Here is a 22,900-nt window from a genome sequence, read left to right as displayed (position 1 = left end):
TTTCGTGCTGGTGCCTATTAATGTTTCCCATACCACGATGTGTAGGAATTATTGACGAAAGGAGCACCATAAAATATGGAACTGACATTAGTAGGGTCAATTGTTCATAATTCATTTATCTTAATCATTAAAATGTCATTTTTCAGTGTGTGAAGAGTGACCAACCTGCTCCATCCATGAGACAAGCCTCGAGCTGTGTATGTAGTGTCTAATATTAACATTTTCTTTCCATCCAGGCATTTCTCCTGCGACCATCACCCTAGACCCTGGGCACATACAGGAAGTCAGGGGGACGCACGGTACATGCAGGAAACACCATTCTGCCTCAGCGTTGGAAACCTTCTCTCCTACTCCATGTCAGATTCCAACTCAACAGACTTTACCAACCCTTCCACCTTCATCCTGCTGGGCATTCCTGGCCTGGAGGCAGCCCATATCTGGATCTCCATCCCTTTCTGTGCGATGTATGCCATAGCCATCTTGGGGAACTTCACAATCCTGTTCATCGTGAAGAGGGAGCCAAGCCTCCATGGGCCCATGTACTATTTCCTCTGCATGCTGGTCGTCGCCGATGTGGTCCCGTCTACGGCCGTCCTACCCAAAATGCTGAGCATCTTCTGGTTCAATTCCAGGGAGATCAATTTCGGCGCCTGCCTCACCCAGATGTTCTGCCTTCTCAGCTTCTCTGCTATGCATTCTGGGATCCTTGTGGCCATGGCTTTTGATCGCTACGTGGCCATCTGTGATCCCCTGAGACATTCCACCACTCTGACAAACCCTGTGGTGGCCAAAATTGGCCTGGCCGTGGTGCTGCGTGGCATCATGCTCGTATTGCCCTATCTCTTCCTGGCGAGGAGGTGGCCATATTGCAGAACCAACATCATTCCCTACACATACTGCAAGCACATAGCTGTGGTGAAGCTGGCTTGCGCCGACATCCGCATCAGTAGTTACTACAGCCTCGCTGTGGCATTCTTGGTGACCGGTGTGGATGTGTTTTGTATCGCTGTGTCCTATATCCAGATCCTCAGGGCCATCTTCAGCCTCCCAACAAAGGACGCCCGCCTCAAGACTTTTGGGACCTGTGGCTCCCACCTCTGTGTCATCTTAGGCTCTTACATCCCACATCTCTTCTCCGCCCTCACAGAACGGTTTGGGCACAATATGGCCCTGCATTTCCACGTTCTCATGAACAACATGTATCTCCTGGTGCCCCCCATGTTAAACCCCATCATCTATGGGGTGAGGAGCCAACAGATTCGGGATAGTCTGCTCCAGCTCTTTACTCATTAAGGGTCATAAAGCTTTCTCCTGGTTATCTGGCTCTCAGACTGAGCTCCATGCAGTACTGGCTGGTGACATGGTGCTGGGTTCTCTTCCCTGAATCACTGACTGGCCAGCCAAAGAGACCTGAAACCCTTTCCTCACTTTACTGTGCTGTGTCAGTGTGACAAATGGGGAATCTGACTATGTGCAACTCTGAGGGTTGCCGCCTTTCTAATTCCTGGTAACTGGAAGCATAAGCCCCCACCCATGTACCATGCATCTTCCCCCAGGTTACGCCCCTGCTCTGCGTCTTCCCCTCAAGGCCCTGCCCCTCACTCTCTCCTCTCCTCCCCACCTCCTGTAACTCTCTGGATCGTCCTTGTGACACTCTGTACTCCAAAGCACTCTATATTTACTACGGTGATGTAATTATGGTACGTTTTGTACAAAGTATGTCCTGTGAGCTATTATTCTAAAGGGCTTAATCTGCTTAACATTAATATCTCCTTGGGTATATGAAGTAATGAAATCATGCTTTGTGTGAGTTCCTAACTTTTGATACGAGGCTGGAAACACCCAAAACCAGCCTTTCAGGTATGTCAAAGGATTAGCTAGACAGTGTTAATTGCTGTCATAAACACTCATCGAGGGAAGAATCCACTAGCACAGGAAGTCTGCATAAGAAAGCCTCCGCAGAGTGAGTACAGAGACAACGGAGAATGTTTGGCCAATGGGGGTGGACCCCGCACGTCACATACACAGACTTTTCAGAAAACTGGAAGAAACTATAAAAGGTGTGGAGTGAAATCATCTCTTGTCTTCACTGCCCCACAACTCAACAGCTGCAAGAAGCTCAGGAAGACAAAGGAGTTTGAATTGGGCAGGGGATCAAAGCAGGTACAGCCTGTTCCTCAGGAATCTGTAAGCCTGCTTGTATCATCAGTCAGGGTGAGATATTGCTGATTCAAATCCTATCAAGCATGCACTAGCCTTATGCTGCAAGTTTGTTTCATTTCCTGAGTAACCTGCCTTGATCTGTTTTTTATCACTTATAATCATTTAGCATCTATCCTTCTGTAATTAATAAACCTGATTTATGTTTCATCTTACCTAGTGTGTTTTTGAGTGAAGTGTTTGGGACTCTTAGCTCCGTTAGCAAAGAAAGGTGCGTATCTTCCCCCATCGAGGGGGGGAGTCTAATTAATGAGCTTGCACCGTACACATCTCTGTGTTGTGCAAGACGGTGTAATTCTGAGTCTATGCTCCAGGAGGGGTGCAAGGCTGGAGAGCTGGGATATTGGCTGATGGTCCATGAGTAGCTTAGGTAAAGCACTCAGGTAACTTAGTTGAGTGTGTGGCAACACCTGCTGTCGTGTTGGGTGAGAACAGGGCCCGGAGGGGCTGGCTGTGTGTCACCAGCAGAGCAGGGGAAGAGGCCAACCCAGCTGAATGGTTTGGTGGCACAGTGGTTCCAACAGCTTCCAGGCTTCTCCCAGAGGTACATCCCATCACAATCTCCTCCTCCCACCCAGCCCCCACAGTTGGGCTCCCTCTGCTCTGGGGATGGGACGGGAGATGCTGCAGCCTGACAAGGAGCCTGCGTGCGGGTTGGAGTAGGAGGCGGCCCCAGTTAATGACCCAGTGCATCCCTCCGCTCTGCGGTAACTGGACATCGTTATACATAGAGATATGAATAGAATTCTTAAGTCAGTTTCATGGTCGAGATGGTGAGCTTTAGAGTTGCAAAGAGTTCTTTCAGAATTAATCCTTAGCTTGCAGTCCAATGTTCAGTATCAGGGTGATCCAGAATGGAACTGTAGACCTCAGCCTTGTGACTTGAGCTTCTCCTGACAAAACTTAAGTGGATTTGAGATGACAGGATCAGGACCCAAGTATTCTTTTAAGGACCATTTGCAGGCTATGATAATGAAGAATTGTTGCTTTGAAATAGAATTACCTATTTCCTGTGAATACACTGGTAACTCTTCCATTCATCAGTGTAAGGTAATTATCCATTAAGCGCACATTGGTAGATAACTACAAACATCAAATAGAAGTCTAGACAATGAAATTATTACACCCAAGTTTAATTTCAATGTTACTATTTTCTTTTGATCTTTGAATCAACAGATATACCAACAGACAGGAACCATCTGTTTACATGGTTAACATCTAACAAGATATAAATAAAAACATACAATTAGGATTACCTCTTGTCATAACCATACAACTAAGGGTAGCCTAGAATTCCTCCTTTACCTGTAAGGGGTTAAGAAGCTCAAGTAACCTGGTTGGCACCTGACCAAAAGGACCAATGGGGAAAGAAGATACTTTCAAATCTGGGGGTGGGGAGGCTTTGTTTGGGCTATTTGTTTGTGTGCTCTCTCCTGGGACTAAGAGGGGCCAGGCAGAAAACTCCTTCTCCTGCAGACCATCCTGAAACAAGTCTCTCATACTACAAAAAGTGTAAGTAAGCAAGGTGAGGTGCATTAGGTTATCATTTGTTTGAGCTTGTGACTTTTTCCTGTGCTAGAGGGAGGTTTATTCCTGTTTTTGTAACTTTAAAGTTGCCTAGAGGGAATTCCTCTGTGTTTTAAATCTTTTGTTACCCTGTAAAGTTACCTTCCATCCTGATTTTACCAAGGTGATTCTTTTACCTTTTTTTAAAAATAAAATTCTTCTTTTAAGAACCTGATTGATTTTCAGTGTCCTAAAGACCCAGGGGTTTAGGGCTGGGCTCACTTTGTAACCAATTGGTTAGGATATTATTCTCAAGCCTCCCCAGGAAAGGGGGTGTAGGAGTTTGGGGGGATATTTTTGGGGCTCTAAGTGGCCCTCCCTGAACGTTTGTTTAAATCACTTGGTGGTGGCAGTGATACCAAGGGCAAGGAAGAAATCATGCCTTGGGGAAGTTTTTAAAATAAGCTGGTAGAAATAAGCTTAGGGGGTCTTTCATGCAGATCCCCGTATCTGTACCCCAGAATTCAGAGAGGGGAGGGAACCCTGACACCTCTAATTCTCTAACAGTACAGGTTTGCATTTCAAAGCTCAAGTCTATTTCGCATGGCTATGTTGCTATTTATGAGAATTGGCCGTAATGACCATTTATATACTTCTCTAATATGTCTTTAAAGGTTGAATTTTGGTCAATTAGCATGCTAGTTGCATAACCCTTTCTGACCATGTCACACCTATTTACTCACATTTGATTGTAGGAACCATCTCTATCCTTACGTCTTGGGGCTTTTACTGTACTCTTCACTCATGCTCCTTGTGCTCAGAGGCAGGAGGCTTGGGCGGACGGAAGAAAGGAGTAACTGCATTTTAGATAAAATCCGTTTTCTCCAGCTTCTCTGCTGAGGGGTGGGCTTGGAAGGAATGGAACCTCCCCAGAAGAGGGACCAGAGAGAGGCAGTCTTGGTCCAGGCCTTTACAAACACAGAGATTGGATGAGTCAGAAGAAGCTGGGGCAGGAGAGAGGCACAATGGTGGCAGAGGGGACTCTTTGGTTTCAGAGCTATGGCTGCAGCAGAGAGACAGACTCCAGATGGAGGAGAAGCCAGGAGGTGGCCTCTGGACACCTTAGAGGTCTCTGACGAAATCCCAAAGAATGCTCCAGGGCAGTGAGGACACTGAGGTGGGAATAGTGTACAAGTGTGGTACTGTGTTTAACTGGATCCGGGTATCTCTTGTGCTGTGTAAAGTAGAGGAATTGGTTTAGCAACCCCTTTTGGAAAGCCTGGATCTGTTTGCTTTAACGATCCTGTGCCCTGAAAGAAGGAAACTGAAAACAGAGTTTGCCCAAGGCGGGGGGGAGGGGCTCTGGGAAGGTGTGTTGAAGGAATTGGAGAGTCTGGGGGAGCGAAGCCAAATCTCATCTCTGGGCCCTGGTGCTTGGCATGCAGCTCTCTGAATAACCCACACGCCTCCTGGGTGTGGTGTTCTGTCCCATCTAGTGGCACCGAGACCACTTAAAGAGAGAGATAAAATGAGTCTGCTTGACAGCCTTAACTAATAGGCAGTTGGCTTTTACCTCATGTGGTAGAGGCTCATGTACTAAGCTCCAAAGGTTCAAGGTTAGATCCCGCCCACTGACGACCAGCGTCTGTTGGTGTTACAAGTGGTGAATCGTCCGGGATTTCAACTGAGAAATCTTTTATGCTACCGAGGAGGTTTGATTCCTGTTTTTGTAACTGTGAAGATGAAGCTGGAGGGGAATCCTCTTTCTTTGAAATCTTTTTATTACCCTGTAAAGTTACTTTCCCTCTGGATTTTGCAGGTGTAATTTTTTTACTTTTTTCTTTATTATAAAGTTCTTCTTTTAAAAACCTGATAAATTTCAGTGTCCTGAAGACAAAGGGTCTAGTCTGTGCACACATTACTAAGGCAATTAGTTGGTCTATTATTCTCAAGCCTCCCCAGGAAAGGGGGTGAAGGGGCTTGGGGGATATTTTGGGGGAATAGGGATTCCAAATGATCCTTCCCTGAGTTTTTGATTAAATCACTCGGTGGTGGCAGCAATACCATCCAAGGACAAGGAAAGGAATTTGTGCCTTTGGGAAGTTTTAACCTAAGCTGGTAGAATATAAGCTTAGCAGGTCTTTCATGTGGGTCCCCACATCTGTTCCCCAGAGTTCCGAGTGTGTGTGTGGGGGAACCCTGACAGTCTCTCCCTTGGAAAGTGCTCCGCAGAATGGAAGAGGCAGGGAGACCCTGTTCTCATGGATTTCGTCCCATCTCACTCTCTCTAATGCGCATCCCACCCTACGTGCCAGTTACAAACACTCAAGGCTCTGTAAGTCCATCCACTTCAGTGGAAATAGCAGGTGTAGCACTGTGAACTGCTGCGGCTGAGCACTGATCTGGCTGGGCATGAAGCAGTGCGCATTAGTCTGGTTATTAATCCACATAACGCTAAGTCCTTCATCATTACCATCAAGCAGCCCGCAACTGCAACCAGCTCCGTATTAACCTGTCTAGAGGGATTTCTGGGCAGAAGGCAGCTTCTTAGGTAGGGCTGGATGCTGCTAGAAAGATGTGGGGGCTCCTCTCTTACAGTACAGCATTTGTGGGGATGTCATGGCCGCAGGCTTGCTACAAAGCTAGAGATCTATAGAACCATGGGTACCCCAGCTCCAGTGGATGGAAGCAAAATGTGGGGGGCTGAGGAACTCCAGGCTGATGTTTTCATTGCTCACAGTCTCCAGCAGCTGCTCCGTATCAAGATCAGCAGCACAAGAACAGGCGTGAGGAATTCTTGAACCCACAACCGCTCCCATCAGCGTTGTGCCAGTCTTGGCAGCTTTCTTGCTGGGGACACATAGCTAGAGTGAAAGACCAGCATATTCTGAAGTGGGCATACCAAGGAATATCATGATATGGCCAGTGATCACCTGGGTGCCAAAAGTTTAGGTGGCACAACAGACCTGCCACTGCGTGAATATACAACCTGCTCCCCTTAAACACCTTCCCAGAGATTAATCGGGGCAGCACTCGGTTTGCAAGGAGGCTACGTTCCTTTGGGATTTGCCATGAAGATAATGATGATGCCTGGTGGGACGAACGGCTCCCCAGATACTGTGGCAAAAGGTCTGTGTCTCCAGTAATGTGTATGAGGCTGAGGTCTGACAAACAGAAAGTGCAGGAGACACTCGCTGAACAATGAAAGTGAGGTGGACACTTTCAGGGGGTCACATATTGCACATGTGATGGGTAGCTGGGAAAACACTCTTTCCGTTTCCTTTGCTCTGAACCATGGCTTGCTTTTCTCCTGTAGTACAGAACAGAATGTTGTCTTTTTCAGGACATGGATGTATGGCTTATATTGAAACATAAAAGTAGATGTCTGAGAGCTCTAGTTTGATAGATATATTGCTGTGACACGCTGTACCCCAAAGCAACACCCTGGAACCCCCATATTCACCACTGTTATATAGTTGCCCCAAATCTTGTACAAACTATGTCATGTGAGGTGTCAGTGCAAAAGCTATGGTTTGCTGAATATGATTATCCCATTTGTGTGCATGTCTCATTTTTGTATCTGAAGATATGAATATTTACTCTGTACCTGTATTTCAAATGTGTCTGTTCCTCTGGTAACTCCCACATGGTCGTTCACATCTAGTCGAGCCAGCACATTATGAAAGGACAACTAGGCATGAAGCACTTATAGACTGTCAGCATTAATGGCAGGGAACAACTTGGGTGGGAAGATACGGGGGCAGAAATGTCAGTGGTTAGGAGAGGTATACTTCAACAAGGAGACATACTGACCGGCCAGATCGCAAAATAATAAAATAAAATTTCTGCCGTTACAAAATCCTTTTGCCTTTGGTTAAAGTGCACATAGAAACTGAAGGTTTGGAAGCTGTATTATCAGTGGGGGTAGTAGACAATAATCCTGTTGATATGCTAATTTGCAATGATTTCTTCCATGTTGCTCAGGCAAGAAGGTGCTTTCTGCTGGGACTTCAGAGGGAAAGGGGAAAGTCCCAGGAACTGCTCAAAGAATGAGAGGTCTCCTTGATTCCTCTACAAGAGAGGGAAGCTGCATGTTTCCAGGGGTGGGGGTGGTTGAGACCAGCTCCAGGCCGGTAGCTGAAGACAGCGTTGCCTTAGGGAAAATATGTCAATGTTGAAGCTAAACAAGGGGCAAACCCAATGCTAGGGAGCACAGGAAAATGTGTTCCAGAGGGGAGCTGTAGTGAAGCAAAGATTCACTGGTGCGGCACCTCGTGCTGGTCATCCTGGGAATTAGCATTTTGCAGCTCACCTCCTTCTGGTCAGTGTCACACCTGCCTCAGGCTCCATGTATCTCCTGGACCCCGGTGCCCTATAACATCAAGGTGCTTCCCCCAGCAGTACCCCCTCACTCTGGGTTTCCCCTCCCAGGGGAACCCCCCAACCCTCTATCCCCACCTTGCCTCAGTGGCTACTGCCAGTCATCATCTAGCCCCCTCTCACTGGGCCAAACTGCAGTCTGTAAAGGCCATTCATCACTGGCAAGGAGATTGGGACCAGCTGCCTCTGCCTCTTCCTGGGCTAAGCCTGTGCAGCCCCAATACCTCCATAGGCCTTGCTCAAGGCCTGCAGCCTGGGGAGTTGCCAGGCTAGAGCTCCTTTTGCCTTTCCCCACCACTACTCTGCCTCAGGTATCCTTTCTCTCAGGTAGCCAGGTACTTCTCCCTCCAGTCTAGAGAGAGAGGATCTCCTCCCAGCTCACAGCCCTCTTCTAAGGGCCAGCTGGGCCCGGATTGAGCTGGCCACAGCTGTGGCTACTTCTCCAATCAATGAGGTTTGCTGCGTTCACTCCTTTTTTCAAGCCGCAGCCCTCTGCAGGGCTGCTTTTACTATTGGCTCCCAAGGGCAGCCCTCTCCCAGGGCTGTTTTAACCCCTTCAGGGCCGGAGTGGGGTGCTCACCCCACTACAGGAGCCCAGAGAAGGCTGATAGAATCATAGAAACTACTGAAGAGGTGGTTATGGGTTCCTTTAACAAAACAGCAGGAGGCAAGGCCACCTGAGAAAGGAAGAGGGGTTTGGAGCCTGCCACTGAGACATCTGTCCAGGCTGTTAGCTGTTAGTTCTTCACGCATGAACAGGGGATAGCTCCCACTCTAGAGAGCACAGGGGTATGTGTCCTAGAGTGGGGGGCCAGAGGAGGAACATGGGGGAAGAATAGTGGGAGTACAGGAATGTCTCCTCACTGATCATATGCGGGACGATGCCCAGGACAGAATGGCTGATTCAGCATCTGTGCTCCCAGGCACCCAACCTGTGGCTCCGGCTTTGAGAGGGAACTGTTTAAGTGACCTGCCGGAGATGAGCAGTCACACAACTGACCTCTCATGGATAGAGAAAAGTGGGACGGCGGGTACCCAAATCCAGAGTTATTGTTACATCTCGTGATGCAATCATAGAATCCTAGAATATCAGGGTTGGAAGGGAGGTCATCTATTCCAACCCCCTGCTCAACGCAGGACCAATCCCCAACTAAATCATCCCAGCCACGACTTTCTCAAGCTTGACCTTAAAAACTTCGAAGGAAGGAGATACCACCACCTCCCTAGGTAACACATTCCAGTGTTTCACCACCCTCCTAATGAAAATGTTTTTCCTAATATCCAACCTAAACTTCCCCCACTGCAGCTTCAGACCATTACTCCTTGTTCTGTCATCAGCTACCACTGAGAACAGTCTAGAGCCATCCTCTTTGGAGCCCTCTTTCAAGTAGTTGAAAGCAGCTATCAACTCCCCCCTCCTTCTTCTCTTCCGCAAACAATCCCAGTTCCCTCAGCCTCTCCTCGTAAGTCATGTGTTCCAGTCCCCTAATCATTTTTGTTGCCCTCCGCTGGACGCTATCCAATTTTTCCACATCCTTTTTGTAGTGTGGGGCCCAAAACTGGACACAGTGCTCCAGATGAGGCCTCACCAATGTCGAATAGAGGGGGACAATCACATCCCTCAATCTGCTGGCAATTCCCCTACTTATACATCCCAAAATGCCATTGGCCTTCTTGGCAACAAGGGCACACTGTTGACTCATGTCCAGCTTCTCGTCCACTGTAATCCCTAGGTCCGTTTCTGCAGAACTGCTGACTAGCCATTCGGTCCCTCGACTGTAGCGGTGCATGGTATTCTTCTATCCTAAGTGCAGGACTCTGCACTTGTCCTTGTTGAACCTCATCAGATTTCTTTTGGCCCAATCCTCCAATTTGTCTAGGTCCCTCTGTATCCTGTCCCTACCCTCCAGCATATCTACCTCTCCTCCCAGTTTAGTGTCATCTGCAAACTTGCTGAGGGTGCAATCCACACCATCCTCCAGATCATTTATGAAGATATCGAACAAAAACGGCCCCAGGACCGACCCTTGGGCACTCCACTTGATACCGGCTGCCAATTAGACATGGAGCCATTGATTACTACCCGTTGAGTCCGACAATCTAGCCAACTTTCTATCCACCTTATAGTCCATTCATCCAACCCATACTTCTTTAACTTGCTGGCAAGAATACTGTGGGAGACCGTGTCAAAAGCTTTGCTAAAGTCAAGGAACAACACGTCCACTGCTTTTCCCTCATCCACAGAGCCAGTGATCTCATCATAGAAGGCAATTAGATTAGTCAGGCATGACTTGCTTTTGGTGAATCCATGCTGACTGTTCCTGATCACTTTCCCCTCCTCTAAGTGCTTCAGAATTGATTCCTTGAGGACCTGCTCCATGGTTTTTCCAGGGACTGAGGTAAGGCTGACTGGCCTGTAGTTCCCAGGATCCTCCTTCTTCCCTTTTTTAAAGATGGGCACTACATTAGCCTTTTTCCAGTCTTCCGGGACTTCCCCCAATCGCCATGAGTTTTCAAAGATAATGGCCAATGGCTCTGCAATCACATCCGCCAACTCCTTTAGCACTCTGGGATGCAGCGCATCCGGCCCCATGGACTTCTGCTCGTCCAGCTTTTCTAAATAGTCCGGAACCACTTCTTTCTCCATAGAGGGCTGGTCACCTCCTCCCCATGCTGTGCTGCCCAGTGCAGTAGTCTGGGAGCTGACCTTGTACCTGAAGACAGAGGCAAAAAAAGCACTGAGTACGTTAGCTTTTTCCACATCCCCTGTCACTAGGTTGCCTCCCTCATTCAGTAAGGGGCCCACACTTTCCTTGACTTTCTTCTTGTTGCTAACATACCTGAAGAAACCCTTCTTGTTACTCTTAACATCTCTTGCTAGCTGCAACTCCAGGTGTGATTTGGCCTTCCTGATTTCACTCCTGCATCCCCGAGCAATATTTTTATACTCTTCCCTGGTCATTTGCCCAATCTTCCACTTCTTGTAAGCTTCTTTTTTGTGTTTAAGGTCAGCAAGGATTTCACTGTTAAGCCAAGCTGGTCGCCTGCCCTATTTACTAGTCTTTCTATACATCGGGATGGTTTGTCCCTGTAACCTCAATTAGGATTCTTTAAAATACAGCCAGCTCTCCTGGACTCCTTTCCCCCTCATGTTATTCTCCCAGGGGATCCTGCCCATTAGTTCCCTGAGGTTGTCAAAGTCTGCTTTTCTGAAGTCCAGGGTCCGTATTCTGCTGCTCTCCTTTCTTCCCTGTGTCAGGATCCTGAACTCGACCATCTCATGGTCACTGCCTCCCAGGTTCCCATCCACTTTTGCTTCCCCTACTAATTCTTCCCGGTTTGTGAGCAGCAGGTTAAGAAGAGCTCTGCCCCTACTTGGTTCCTCCAGCACCTGCACCAGGAAATTGTCCCCTACATTTTTCAAAATCTTCCTGGATTGTCTGTGCACTGCTGTATTGCTCTTCCAGCAGATATCAGGGTGATTGAAGTCTCCCATGAGAACCAGGGCCTGCCATCTAGTAACTTCCGTGAGTTGCTGGAAGAAAGCCTCATCCAATGTTTGTTGCTAATGGTGAATCTGATAACAAAGAATTTGACACTGATGGTAAATCCTATCAAAAGTTGTAATAAGCTACATGTAGTAAAAAAGAAGCCCTATGGGAATACTGTTTCTCAGCTAACACCTCTAAACAGTCTCAAAGCTTGTTACGGCTGGGAAAGCATAATAAACCTGGTCTGCTGTGTGGAAGAGGAAACTGAGGCAAACCACTTCATGGCATTGATGACTATCTGTATTGAGTTATCACCTGTTGCAAAAACACAACGGTTGACAATCCTGCACATTTACAAAGACAGGTTTTCAAGTGACAAATAGAAGGCACACAGAGCTTTATAAAAACACATGTGGATCACACTCCAAGGTTTGCAACGCTTGGGCATTGTATATTCCAAACCTAAAGAAGGCCTTGGGCACACTCCCTCCAACCTAGTCAGTGACTAACACTTCTGCAGCAAACTAAGGGGGGAGGTGTGACATTCTGTGCCCCCAAAGGAACAGGTATCAATGGTATCAGTGAAAAAGTTATGATTTGCTGAATATGATTACCCTATTTGTATGCATGTCTCATTTTTGTGCCAAAAATTCTGAAAGCATGTGAGGGCATATGAGCAGCTCATGTGACACTGGACTCCATTTGTGCCTGTGCGTTTCTGGTAATTGTGCTGGGGCTTCTGCTTGGAAAAATGAAGGTCCCTCCGAATGACAGAAGCCATAAAAGGTGGAAGTAACAAAAATGCTTGGCCTCACTCCCCCGCATAACTCAACACCTGGAAAAACCTTAGGAAGAAGGACCAAACTGGGGATTTGGTCCCAGGCTGAAGGCATTTCTAACTTTTGCATGGAGGACAGGTGGACTGTTTGTACCATCAGAGTGACACACTGTGTGATTCAAATCCTGTCAAGTTTATAGAACTCAGATAGTCATTTTCCTTTATTTCTTAGGTCATCTCCTTTGATCTGTACACTTATTACTTATAATTACTTAAAATCTATCCTTCTGCAGTTAATAACTCGGTTTTACATATTTTTTTTTTATCTAAAACAGTGTGTTTGAAATGCAAAAGGGAAATGTGCTCAGGAACAGGGGCTAGTGTATTGTCCTCTCCACATTGAGGGAGGGGTGGACTGGGTAATAAATGTACAGTCTCTGGGCTTCTGACCAGGGTAAGACAGTACAGCTCTGGGTTCCTCGCCTGGGGAGCTCTGGGGGTGGGGGCGGGCAGGCAGGAAATTGGCTTTAGCCGCTCTATTGTTGGTACATGAGTGCCTAGTGAAAACATTCATGTAACTGCAGCTGGGTGGAGATGTGTCTGGCTGTGTCTGGCTGTAAGAGTCCAAACCTGGAGAGGATAGCAGCTTGTCACATCCTCAAAGTGTGAAAGGGAGCCCAGGTTGGTATGCAGAGGGCTCGGTGATACGCCCTTTCCAGGTTGCATCCTGGGCAAGTCCGTCACACCCACCTAAAAAACAAGCCCTGCTAGACTGTGAGTCCATTTCCTTCTTGTCATGTGCTCAGTTACTAATGGAGAGACCATGGTTAGAGCAGGGAAGTCAAGAGTCCTGGGTTCTGTCTGTCATTCTCTGTGTGACCTTCACCAAGTCAGTCTTCCTTTGCCTCAGTTTACCTATCAGTATAATGACTATATGTTCATAGTGACTTTCCTTTACTTGGTGTTTTGAAGATCCTTCAATGAAAGGTGTTACACAGTATGATGACAGTTACTGATGAGAATTACTGATTTCTGATGCCTTAGTGATAGCCCTGTGTGCCTGCAGAAAGTGTTCGTTTCTCTCCTCACTTACCTTAAGAACATAAGAATGGTCGTACTGGGTCAGACCAAAGGTCCATCCAGCCCAGTATCCTGTCTACCGACAGTGGCAATGCCAGATGCCCTGGGGTGAGTGAACCTAAGAGGTAACGATCAAGTGATTTCTCTCCTGCCATCCATCACCCCCCTCTGACAAATAGAGGCTAAGGACACCATTCCTTACCCATCCTAGCTAATATCCATAAATGTGCTTAACCTCCATGAATTTATCCAGGTCTCTTTTAAACCCTGTTATAGTCCCAGTTCTCTTTTAAACCTTGTTATAGTCATATAGTCACCTTTCTCCAGATTTCTCTGTCTACTATCTAACCATTAATACTGGGCATTTACAGGGTATCAGACTCTATGGAGAGCTGACCATTACCCCTAGTTTTCTTCCTAATCAACTCTACTTTTTAAATATACACAAATACACAGAGCAGCCAATTCCTCTCTGACTCAGTGGAGAGCCCAAGAGTTCTCATCTCCCTTTGGGAACGTTCCTTAATGACTGTTTACTTCTAAACCTGGATAAAGAACTCAGAAGCACAGACACTGAAAGAGAGACATTGGCTAGAGTGTCTACGGTTTCCAGCCTATTTGCATCCAGATGCCACTTCTCTCCTAGAGGCTGAGTGACCCCCCCTGGGAATGTGCACAGCTAGATTATAAACGGTGCACACCCCAGGTCGGCTCTCAGCGTTGGACGCTGCTGCAGATGCTGGGGTGAGAGAGGTGTGGAACACGGCTGTCTGCAGAGGATTCCCAGGGAAGACACGTCTGGCTCAGAATTCACAGGTACCTGTCTCTTGCTGAGGAGCTCACTTGCTTGACAAACCCAGTGCAATGTGGGCGTTATGGGACAGAGAATAGGTCTGTGGTCCTTTCCGCTCTGCACAACCATTAAACATGCTGGGACCTTTGCCACAGGGGATGAGTTTGCTCCAATATCACTGGCCAAAATGTCCCCTTTGCTCTGCCCCTGGCTGATGGGCTCTAGCCCCGAGATGGCTGCATTTCAGTGGCACAGGGGATGCTTCAGAATGAAAGGTTTTAGTAGATGTAGAATACAAGGCCAAATTACGAGGCCCTGGCCCATACGTTCTCAAGCCCCATAGAAGCAAAACTCCCCTTGGAGTAAGAATTGAGTAAAGACCTCAGGAGCCAGCTGTGTGTGAGCTAATGCACAGGGACTCTCCCTCCTCCTCTTGCATTTCAGGCCTCTGGTTGTTAACGGGGATGGCTCTCACCTGACTTTGTGATGGAAAGCATGGAGGGGGTAGGGCTCCTCACTGGAATAATTATATGAATTTTTCAACATGGGCAAGACCGCTTTTCTCCTGGCTTCATTTGAGAACTTGGCTGAACTCTTAGGTCTGAAACTTTCAAAAACAATTCAGCTAGAAGCAGAAACCCAGTGTAGGAAATTTCAGTCCAAATGGTTAAAATTTGGCAAAATTATAACCAACTGAAAATGAGGTCTCCTAATTGAATGTGTCAGACAGCATTAACTAACTATGGTGTCACCAGCACCACCTACAATGCCCAATCCATTTGTGAATCCCATTCAACTATGCTCTTTGCTCCAATAATGTGTGTGGCAAGGAGTTCCACAGGCCAAATATGGATTAGGTAAACAATTTTTCTTTCTCAATGTTATATATTCAGACTTTCAATGTACTTGAATGTTCCCTTGTTCCTGTGTTATGAGACAGAGTAAATATAAATGCTTGACTTAATTTCTTTATCCATAGATTCATAGGGTTTAAGATCAGAAGGGACAATTAGATCATTCTGTCTGAATTCCAGTAGAACAAAAGCCGTTAAATTTAAGCCAAGTTACCCCTGTATTGAACTCCAAAACTTGTGTTTGACTAAGACCTAGTCGACACTAGGATTTTACATTGTACAATCCTAGAGCCACAGGGGACCTTCAAGGGTCAGCTAGTCCAACCCTCTGCCAAGATGTAGGATTTGTTGTATCTAAACCATCCAAGACAGATGGCTCCAGCCTCCTTAGAAAGCCTTCAGTGAAGGAGCTTCCACAACCTGCCTAGGTGTCTGTTTCATTGTCCTGCTGTTCTTATAGTTAGGGAGTTTTTCCTGAAATTGAATCTAAATCGGCTCTGCTGCACTCTGAACCAATTGCCTTTTGACCTGCTCTTTGTCTCAAAAGGACAATTTTTCTCCATCTTTTTTATGGCAGCCTTTCAAATACTTGAAGACCACTCTCATGTCCCTCCTTAATCTTTTTTCAGCTAAACACAACCAATTCCTTCAGCCTTTGTGCACATGGTTTGCATGCCATCCTTTGGATCATCTTTGTCACTCATCTCTGGATCCTTACCAGTTTCTCTACATCCTTTCTAGACAGCGGTGACCAAAATTGCACACAGCACCTAACCAGTGCTGAGTAGAGAGGTACAATCACCTACCATGACTTGCATGCTATGCCTCTGTTAATGCAACCCAAAATTGCATTTGCTTTTTTTGCAACAGCAAAAGAATCCACACCCCCTGAGAGCTGTCGCTATATCAACCTAACCCGATGTAGAGAGAATGAGGTCAGTGGAACAACTCTTCCATTGACCTCGCTGCCACCTCTCGGGAAGGTGAATTATCCTCACTGACGGGAATACACAGACCATCCCTGGAAGTCGTGTCTACACTGAAGCACTTCACAGTGCCTCAGTAGTGTATTAAGTGTAGACAAAACCTCAAGCAGATCTTCCAGAAAAGCATCCAGTCTGGATCTGCAGACATGGGGAGTTAGAGAATCCACCACTTCCCTTTGCAGTTTGTCCCAATGATTAATCACCCCGAGTGCTGATCATTTGGCCCATAATTCCGAGTGGAATTTGTCTGGCTTCAGCTTCCAGCCATTGGGTCTTCCTCTGCCTTTCTAAACTAGATTACAGAGCCCCTTAGTTCCCATGGTTTTCTCCCCATGGAAGGCTCTGCTTGATTGTCTTTTTAGATGAGATAAATAGATGAAGCTCTTTAAATCTCTTTCTCTGTCAGGCATTTTCTCCAGTCTCCAAACATTTTTGTGGTTTTTTTCTGCACCCTCTCCAGTTTTTCAACATCCTTTTTGAAATGGGGACTGAAGAACTGGACACGGTCGGTTTCATCAATGCCATGTCCAGAGATAAAACCCTTCCCCTGCTCCAACTCACCACTCCCCCGTTTATGAAACCAAGGATCGCGTGAGGCATTTTGGCCACAGCATTGCATTGGGAGCTTGCAATAAGCTGGTTGTCCACAATGACCCCTAAATCCTTTTCAGCATCCCTGCGTTCCATAATACTGTGCCACAGCATGGTTGTGGGGCCTGCATTCCATGTTCCGAGAGGATCACTTTGCATTTGACTGTATTAAAACAGTTTGTTTGCATGGGCCCAACTCAACAAACACTGTAGATCAATCGCTAGGCCTGCCCTGACTGCCTCACTGTAACCACTCTGCCAATCTTTGGGTCGTCCGTAGATTTTACCTGCAATCATTTTCTATTTGTTTCCAGATGATTGATGAAAATACTGAATCGCACCGGGCCTAGACCTGATCCCTGCAGAACCCCATGAGAAACAACCCCTTTTCCTGGCAATGGCCCACTCACAACTGCTTTCTGAGATCTGTCAGTGAGCTCGTTTTTACTCCATTTAACATGTGCTCTAGTGACGTATATTGTTCATTATGTTAACTGAATGTTTTCCCCGACTAAATCAAATGCCTCAGAGAAATCGAAGTCTGTTGCATCTGTATGGTTCCCTTGATCAACCAAACGTGTACTCTCATGAAAGGATGAAATCGTATTTATTTGACAAGACCTGTTTCCATAAAACCATATTGTTGACTGGCATTAATTAGACTCCTAGATTTTTTTTAACTTATCCCAGATCAGCTTTTCCACTGTTTCTTAAACTTGTCAAATCTTTTTTAAAAAACTTTCCTTTTATTTTTTAATAGTTTAGGTTTAATGCAGAACTGTCCTTTATTTCCTTTGGGGTGTAAGGGCTGGGGGGGGGTCTGTTGCTGCCCGACTGCCTACTTTTGATTTGGAATGAGAAGTTTGGTGATCGGTCAGTTCGTAACTCTGGTTTTTGTAACTCTGAGGTTCTACTGTAGATGCTGTTTAACATCCTCTTTGACTGCTAATGGACTGGAAAGTGTTTCATGACCGGTTTCAGAGTAGCAGCCAAGGAGTACTTGTGGCACCTTAGAGACTAACTAATTTATTTGAGCATAAGCTTTCGTGAGCTACAGCTCACTTCATCGGATGCATTCAGTAGAAAATTCAGTGAGGAGATTTGTATGCACACAGAACATGAAAAAATGGGTGTTATCATACACACTATAAGGAGAGTGATCACTTAAGATGAGCTATTACCAGCAGGAGAGCGGGGGGGGGGGGAAACTTTTATAATGATAATCAAGGTGGGCCATTTCCAGCAGTGAACAGGAACCTCTGAGGAACAGCAGGGGGTTGCGGGGGTGGAAATAAACATGGGGAAATAGTTTTACTTTGTGTAATGACCCATCCATTCCCAGTCTCTATTCAATCCTAAATTAATTGTATCCAGTTTTCAAATTAATTCCAATTCGGCACAAGGAAACTAGAGACCCAGGGAGTTACAGGTTTTGTGTGGGCTTAATAATCTCCTTTCTGTTCATTTCTACCCTGTCTTGTGCCCCTTCTCTATTGCAAAAAAACACTACAAACTGCAGGAAGAGACCACTGGGGTCTCTTGGTATTTATACTAACAACTCTAAAACCGAATTAATGATTTTCCCTTTGAAACATCTCATTGCAGTAAGCATGCTGATAAAACTGTGATTTTGTGTTTATTTCTGGATCCATTTATATTTTGATTATAGACATGTTTGTTTTTTTATATATTGGTATTTTTTAAAAACCTATTATTAATTTTATATGACCGTGTAATACAAAAAATAAATACATAAATGAAAATGGTTATACTAAAAAAATAAAATTAAATTTAAAAAAGCACAGCAGCAGATCACATAACTTTCTAAAGGCTCAGAAATGTATTTCAACTTTCCCCTCAATTTTGGAAACAGAAAAAAGGAATGTGATGTGCTTTCAGTACATTTACCTCTCATCCACAGACACATAAATGTTTGTATAAACATACTGGTAATTTTTTGCACTCCAGAATGTCTAGACACAAAACACTTTCTGCTGCCACTGCAAGTTAGAAAACAAAAAGGCTTCTTCCTGGAAATGGCCTTGGATTGGAATCAGTGGTGCAGTCAATTATATTTTAGTCTGTCAATGGTAAACTGAGTAATAAGAATATGAAAAGAGGCTCATAAAGTATGAATAGGGAAATCAGAGATAATAGTAACAAGGTGTGTAAAAATTGCTAAATTAATAGGATTCCCCAAATCCCAAAGAGGATAATGCAAACAAAACTCAAGTAATACAAATAAAAATTGTCCATAAATTGGGTCATTTAATTCTATAATTTGACTGTCATGCATCAGTAAAAATTCTTCCCATCAGGTCACATTAGCTTGATATATACTGTTATGCAAAGCTGAAATATGCAAGATAATTTGTAAAAAGAAAAGGAGTACTTGTGGCACCTTAGAGACTAACCAATTTATTTGAGCATGAGCTTTTGTGAGCTACAGCTCACTTCATCGGATGCATACCGTGGAAACTACAGCAGGCTTTATTTATACACAGAGAATATGAAAAAATACCTCCTCCCACCCCACTGTCCTGCTGGTAATAGCTTATCTAAAGTGATCATCAGGTGGGCCATTTCCAGCACAAATCCAGGTTTTCTCACCCTCCACCCCCCCACACACACAAATTCACTCTCCTGCTGGTGATAGCCCATCCAAAGTGACAACTCTTTACACAATGTGCATGATAATAAAGTTGGGCCATTTCCTGCACAAATCCAGGTTCTCTCACCCCCTCACCCTCCTCCCAAAAATCACACACACAAACTCACTCTCCTGCTGGTAATAGCTCATCCAAAGTGACCATTCTCCCTACAATGTGCATAATTAAGGTGGGCCATTTCCAGCACAAATCCAGGTTTTCTCACATCCCCCCCACCCCCATACACACACAAACTCACTCTCCTGCTGGTAATACCTCATCCAAACTGACCACTCTCCAAGTTTAAATCCAAGTTAGACCGTGTGTGATCTGAGTACCTGATACTGCTCCTTTCCAAATGCAGAACAAAACAATTTCTTGAACACATCTCCCTTTTCTCCAACATTAACAAGTTTCCTTTCTCCCTCTTGGAACTGGCCTACACATTTTTGAGGGTTACTTTTCTTCTTAAGATAATTAATAACCTCCTTTTTGTTATCCTTGGCCCTGCAAAGCATGGATTTCCCCCAATGTCTGTAACATCCTGTATCTATTTTCATAACTTCCAATTTCTATTGCTTGCTATCTATTTTCCCTTTTCCCCATTTGTTATATATTGCTTTCCCCCACCTCAGTTGCTGCCTTCACTTTGCTACTGAACTGGGTTTTTAACCAAAGTTCTCTACTTTCTTGATTGTGGAATCATGGCTTTTTAGATCTCTCATAAACTCTTCTTAAAGAACTTCCATTTTTCATTCCCATTTTTCTGTCTACATTTTTCCTCCCACTCAGTTTTGCTGATCATTTGCCTTATCTTTGGGGAATTGGCCCTTTTGAAGGGTATCTGTAGATAGCTATTACTGGCTGGGAGCTGTTCTCTGTTTGTCCATATCAATGTAATCAGTTCCATTCTTTATTTTGTTCTCCTCTATCGTATGCCCCCTTAATTGTCTCTTCTCTAAACTAACCAGTCCCAGACTTTTCAGTCTTTCCGCATACGCCAGCCTCCCCCATTCTCATAGGCTGCCTGGGAAATCCCCTTTCTATCTGCTACATCCTTTATAGAGGCTGGGTGAGCAAAAGTGAGTGCATCTCCAGAGCAGGATATTCTCCATCCCATTCCTTACACATCTGAACATTGTCTTTGTTGTGGCCACTACCGCAAATGAGCAGGTGTTTCCGTGGAGCTGCTATCAATGATGCCCAAGTCTTTTCCCTGAGGTGTGTTCTAGTTGGGATGTTTCCCCTGGCACATGTCTTGGCAAAGGTGTTTTTTTCCCACTCTCAGATTTTCAATAACTAGGTGAATGGGAAACTCCCTACAGCATGGACTCTGTAGCCTGGGTTTCATTGTATTGAGCCTATGTGTAAATTGGCAGATTTTTTTTGCTGAAACTTTGGTCAATGACGAAAAAGCCTTTAAAAGAAATCATTGTTGCAAACCCTTACACCTCTCGTTAAGGTGCCTTTATTACGCCACTGAAACTGAGGAGTTCTGTCTTCAAAAGTGGCTTTGTAGTGTTTACACCTCCACTATTTCTTCACCAAATGCTGCCTCTTGGCAAAAAAACTTGGCAGTGCAGATAAGGCCTAAGGAACAATGAGGGAAAACCAGCATCCACTCGTGTTTCGTGCTGGTGCCTATTAATGTTTCCCATACCACGATGTGTAGGAATTATTGACGAAAGGAGCACCATAAAATATGGAACTGACATTAGTAGGGTCAATTGTTCATAATTCATTTATCTTAATCATTAAAATGTCATTTTTCAGTGTGTGAAGAGCGACCAACCTGCTCCATCCATGAGACAAGCCTCGAGCTGTGTATGTAGTGTCTAATATTAACATTTTCTTTCCATCCAGGCATTTCTCCTGTGACCATCGACCTAGACCCTGGGCACATACAGGAAGTCAGGGGGACGCACGGTACATGCAGGAAACACCATTCTGCCTCAGCATTGGAAACCTTCTCTCCTACTCCATGTCAGATTCCAACTCAACCGACTTTACCAACCCTTCCACCTTCATCCTGCTGGGCATTCCTGGCCTGGAGGCAGCCCATGTCTGGATCTCCATCCCTTTCTGTGCGATGTATGCCATAGCCATCTTGGGGAACTTCACAATCCTGTTCATCGTGAAGAGGGAGCCAAGCCTCCATGGGCCCATGTACTATTTCCTCTGCATGCTGGTCGTCGCCGACGTGGTCCTGTCTACGACCGTCCTACCCAAAATGCTGAGCATCTTCTGGTTCAATTCCAGGGAGATCAATTTCAGCGCCTGCCTCACCCAGATGTTCTGCCTTCTCAGCTTCTCTGCTATGCATTCTGGGATCCTTGTGGCCATGGCTTTTGATCGCTACGTGGCCGTCTGTGATCCCCTGAGACATTCCACCACTCTGACAAACCCTGTGGTGGCCAAAATTGGCCTGGCCGTGGTGCTGCGTGGCATCATGCTCGTATTGCCCTATCTCTTCCTGGCGAGGAGGTGGCCATATTGCAGAACCAACATCATTCCCTACACATACTGCAAGCACATAGCTGTGGTGAAGCTGGCCTGCGCCGACATCCGCATCAGTAGTTACTACAGCCTCTCTGTGGCATTCTTGGTGACCGGTGTGGATGTGTTTTGTATCACTGTGTCCTATATCCAGATCCTCAGGGCCATCTTCAGCCTCCCAACAAAGGACGCCCGCCTCAAGACTTTTGGGACCTGTGGCTCCCACCTCTGTGTCATCTTAGGCTCTTACATCCCACATCTCTTCTCCGCCCTCACAGAACGGTTTGGGCACAATATGGCCCTGCATTTCCACGTTCTCATGAACAACATGTATCTCCTGGTGCCCCCCATGTTAAACCCCATCATCTATGGGGTGAGGAGCCAACAGATTCGGGATAGTCTGCTCCAGCTCTTTACTCATTAAGGGTCATAAAGCTTTCTCCTGGTGATCTGGCTGTCAGACTGAGCTCCATGCAGCGCTTGCTGGTGACATGTGCTGGGTTCTCTTCCCTGAATCACTGACTGGCCAGTCAAAGAGACCTGAAACCCTTTCCTCACTTTACTGTGCTGTGTCAGTATGACAAATGGGGAATCTGACTATGTGCAACTCCGAGGGTTGCCGCCTTTCTAATTCCTGGTAACTGGAAGCATGAGCCCCCACCCATGTAGCATGCATCTTCCCCCAGGTTACGCCCCTGCTCTGCGTCTTCCCCTCAAGGCCCTGCCCCTCACTCTCTCCTCTCCTCCCCACCTCCTGTAACTCTCTGGATTGTCCTTGTGACACTCTGCACTCCAAAGCACTCTATATTTACCACGGTGATGTAATTATGGTACGTTTTGTACAAAGTATGTCCTGTGAGCTATTATTCTAAAGGGCTTAATCTGCTTAACATTAATATCTCCTTGGGTATATGAAGTAATGAAATCATGCTTTGTGTGAGTTCCTAACTTGTGATACGAGGCTGGAAACACCCAAAACCAGCCTTTCAGGTATGTCAAAGGACTAGCTAGACAGTGTTAATTGCTGTCATAAACACTCATCGAGGGAAGAATCCACTAGCACAGGAACTCTGTATA

At 45.8% G+C, this 22,900-nt stretch overlaps 2 protein-coding genes across 2 annotated transcripts; both read left to right on the top strand.

Annotated features, from left to right (window-relative positions):
- Nucleotides 1-303: 303 nt before the first annotated feature.
- Nucleotides 304-1,293, top strand: LOC140899197 (olfactory receptor 52R1-like). The gene has a single exon (XM_073314267.1). It carries the CDS (start codon nucleotides 304-306, stop codon nucleotides 1,291-1,293), a length of 990 nt encoding a protein of 329 aa, XP_073170368.1.
- Nucleotides 1,294-21,257: 19,964 nt separating this feature from the next.
- LOC140899152 (olfactory receptor 52R1-like) lies at nucleotides 21,258-22,247 on the top strand. The gene has a single exon (XM_073314127.1). It carries the CDS (start codon nucleotides 21,258-21,260, stop codon nucleotides 22,245-22,247), a length of 990 nt encoding a protein of 329 aa, XP_073170228.1.
- The last annotated feature ends 653 nt before the right edge of the window (nucleotides 22,248-22,900 follow it).

This window comes from Lepidochelys kempii, chromosome 1, assembly GCF_965140265.1.
Source record: "Lepidochelys kempii isolate rLepKem1 chromosome 1, rLepKem1.hap2, whole genome shotgun sequence".
NCBI lineage: Eukaryota > Metazoa > Chordata > Testudines > Cheloniidae > Lepidochelys > Lepidochelys kempii.
This window is presented reverse-complemented; position numbering and strand designations above follow the sequence as displayed.

What these genes read in the sequence shown, in the direction of transcription:
- LOC140899197 (XM_073314267.1), top strand. Translation starts at nt 304, where the DNA reads ATGCAGGAAACACCATTCTGCCTCAGCGTTGGAAACCTTCTCTCCTAC.
- LOC140899152 (XM_073314127.1), top strand. Translation starts at nt 21,258, where the DNA reads ATGCAGGAAACACCATTCTGCCTCAGCATTGGAAACCTTCTCTCCTAC.